The following is a 3,504-nucleotide window of genomic DNA, read 5'->3' as shown; positions in this document are numbered from 1 at the left end:
CTGTGTTTCAATCTTTGAACCATTCACAACTATATGAACAATATGTTACTGTCAGAATGTGGGGTTTGGTGGTTTGTGACTGGTGATACACGCGGTCGGTTTTTTTTTTTTTTGTCGAATATAAATATTTAAGGACACTACAAGCTATTACAGCGGTAGGCATATCAGGTCACCACCCGCCCAAGTTATGAACTCCATAGGACACTAAAAGAGGGAGTGAGAGACGGCTTTCTACCAACCTCTGAAAAACAACCGAAAAAGAAGAATGCCTAAGGAGATGGAGGTCCATCCTGCTCATCCTGCTGAGGCGTGAACGTGCCTTAGGCATTGCTCTGCAAAAAGGAAGGCCATGAGGACTGCAGTTGGCCAGGGCAATAAATGGCATGTCCCACTTGTGCGACGCCTAAACACGCTACATGGGAGGACAGGACGGACTAGCATCTGATCGTCTCGCCAGTCGTGGCGACCACGGGTGTAACGGCCTGTCTAACAGCTACATATCAGACTGCCCCTGTCAGAGCAGCAGGTACGGCCTGTCTAACAGCTACATATCCAAGACACCTCAACATAGGCCTTTAATCATAACTAATAATCCATAATGAACCTCATCCTCAACACATTAGTACATTCACAAGCATACAAATGGACTCATGCTTTTACACTTGCTCATGTTTAATAATGTTATAAAATATGAATAATATGTACTCAACGTGGATGAATTATTAAACACACATCAATTACCATTCTTCACATGAACTGTAAACCTCTTTGTTCCAGGTGTATCCATGGGCTGTGTGTGCCTAAGGCGTCATCTTACAGTTGTCAGTGTGCTGAGGGCTACACAGGGCAGTACTGTGACAGGAGAGAGGAGCCCCAAGCCTGTCGGGGACACCAGTGTAGACACGGGGAGTGTAGAGTCACAGGGAGTGGGGAGCCCTCCTGCCACTGCCAGCCAGGCTACACTGGCCTTGCCTGTGCCACAGGTGAGAGGAATASACACACACACACCTAGGYGGTTTCCAACATTGAGAAACTGTTTCTGGAAGGACATTCTACTGCATACAGAAACTTGACTATCAGAGGTCCATAATAATAATAATAATAGGCTATACAATCTGAAATTGTCCATGTCAGAGTGAAATAAGTTTACTGTGAAGCTCTCCCATTGACCTCGTTTAGATGTGACGTGCCAGGGAGAGGCGGTGCGTGAGCTGCTGAAGCGCCAGCAGCCCATGAACACGTGCACCTCCACCAGTAAGATCCACCGGGTRGAGTGTCCCCGCGCCTGTGCCGKRGGCCTCTGCTGCGCCCCATCTAAGAGCCGGAGGCGGAAAGTGTTCTTCAAGTGCACCGACGGGAGCTCGTTCTCTGAGGAGATTGAAATCACCCTGGAGTGTGGCTGTGCCATGTGCCCATTGTAATATCCAGCTATCGCCATGGAAACAGCCACAATCTAAATAAAGGACCTGCTGCCAGAGACCAAAAATAAAATATATTGTAAAATAAAACATAGAACTTATTTTTATTAATGGATTTTTTTTTTAAGAAGAGACTTGATCATTTTAAAAAATGGTTTATATTATTGTGTCAAATGAAGTTATTTTGTACCTAAAAAAAGAACAAAACAGATTAACATTCCTGAAAGTATATGAATTTATATRTATAAATCTATATAAATGTATAACCCTAGCCCATGGTTTTTATTTGCCCAGTGTATTATTGCATGTGATTGTACGTGTTGATACGATAGGGGAGTTTTGGACACTTTAAATGTGGACGAGAAGCTGAGGAAGCAATTGTACAAAAAGGCTGTGAAGAGAAGGAGAAGATGGTGCTGCATCTCCTCAGACATAAAAAAGAGGAAGGCAGTCTTTTTCCTGACCTTCAGCTATGGAGGAGGCAAACAAGGAACTGTCCCACTTTGCTCCCCAGCTTTATAACGGACCTTCCCCACCACCAAGCAGCTGAGCTCACGCTAAAGGATCTGAACTCTTATCCACAGAGCTTACAAACAGTGATTTATACTTTGTGCCATAGGAAAACCTTTTACATTGTTACTGATTTGTATTTGTTTGGTGTTCCACATCAGAGATTCTAGAGTACAATGGGCCAAGATGGCTTCTACAGTTTCCTGTCAGCCAGTGAAGTTCTCCTGAAATTCTGTACTGTGTGTTTCTCTGTGTTTCTTACATGGTTGCATGACAGACACAGAGAGTCTGAGGATGTGAACTTTGTTTATGATACGGCGACGGAAGACCCTGCCAATATACGATGGTTCCGCCATAGAAATAGGATCCTAGAATCCKGCATATTTTAATAATAGAAGGTATTCAATTTCTATGGATTCTATTTCTATGACAAACTCATGAAGTTTGTCCTGGTGTCCAGGTATCATCAGCAAGGTAAGGTGTTGCTGATGTGTCTGTGTGGTCACTGCTCAGTTGGAAAAGGACTTTATAACACCTGGCCTGGGAAATCTTTGTTGGACTCGAATCATAACCGTCCGTTACTACTAACACTATTAATGAAGCCCATTAGTACCGGATTGATATGAAGCCCATGAAGTCATCACAGGATGTGAGGTCTCATCACAGGATGTGAGGTCTCATCACAGGATGTGAGGTCTCATCACAGGATGTGAGGTCTCATCACAGGATGTGAGGTCTCATCACAGGATGTGAGGTCTCATCACAGGATGTGAGGTCTCATCACAGGATGTGAGGTCTCATCACAGGATGTGAGGTCTCATCACAGTCGTCCCCCTATCAGTCAGAATATATCCAGTAACATTTTGTTTCTTTTTTGATGTATTATAGTACAACATCAGGACACTGCTGTAATGTACCGTACATTTCAAATAAAGTGTTACCAAATATACCTCAATTGAGAGTTTGTCAGTGATCAAGTTCCGTACTCCCCTTACCCCCAGGCCCTCACCCTAACTACTCCAATACCACCATGCCTCAAAACATGACATTGAATGCTTCTGTATGTATGGAACGTGTAGGCTCTACAATGTAAATGATCTGTTGTGAGATGTCTTGTWTTCTATAATAATAATGAGTATTATGTTGGCCATAATATAAGTTGTGTTCTCCAGACATAGAATTTATTTCTGGTAAAACATGAACTTGTCAGTGATGAATAATTATGTTGAATGTTGAAAATAAAACTACCGTGAAACGAGTCTCTGTGTTTGAGTTAATGTACTGTAGGACTGACTGGTTACACTGCATGCTGTGGACATTGTAGAAATGCTCTAAGTAGACTAATGTTTGTACAATATTGTGAAAGTCCCTGGGAAAGATTTCCTTGTTTAGAAAAGGCTTCAACTTCCCTGTGTCKACATTTCTATTTAATCAAACTGCAAATATTTACAAAAATAATCCACTTCAAGAGGAAATAATCTGTTTTTGAAATCAATGGTGGGCCTCGGGGTGCAAGGCTTTCCCATGCATCAGTGACAACTACAATAATCCTCTAGTGAGTCYTTTAAATACTTAT

At 42.5% G+C, this 3,504-nt stretch overlaps 1 protein-coding gene across 1 annotated transcript in view; it reads left to right on the top strand.

Moving 5' to 3' along the window:
* The window catches only part of LOC112071577 (slit homolog 3 protein-like), a 185,089-nt gene extending 181,902 nt beyond the window's left edge, over nt 1-3,187 (top strand). The window contains 3 exon segments of the mRNA XM_070439444.1: nt 429-526; nt 778-983; nt 1,180-3,187. Of these exon segments, the coding sequence (XP_070295545.1) occupies nt 429-526; nt 778-983; nt 1,180-1,421 (546 nt within the window). The 3' untranslated portion in view covers nt 1,422-3,187.
* The last annotated feature ends 317 nt before the right edge of the window (nt 3,188-3,504 follow it).

This window comes from Salvelinus sp. IW2-2015, unplaced genomic scaffold (genome assembly GCF_002910315.2).
Source record: "Salvelinus sp. IW2-2015 unplaced genomic scaffold, ASM291031v2 Un_scaffold1648, whole genome shotgun sequence".
NCBI lineage: Eukaryota > Metazoa > Chordata > Actinopteri > Salmoniformes > Salmonidae > Salvelinus > Salvelinus sp. IW2-2015.
Note: the sequence above shows the minus strand (reverse complement) of the source record. Positions and strands in the feature narration are given on the sequence as shown.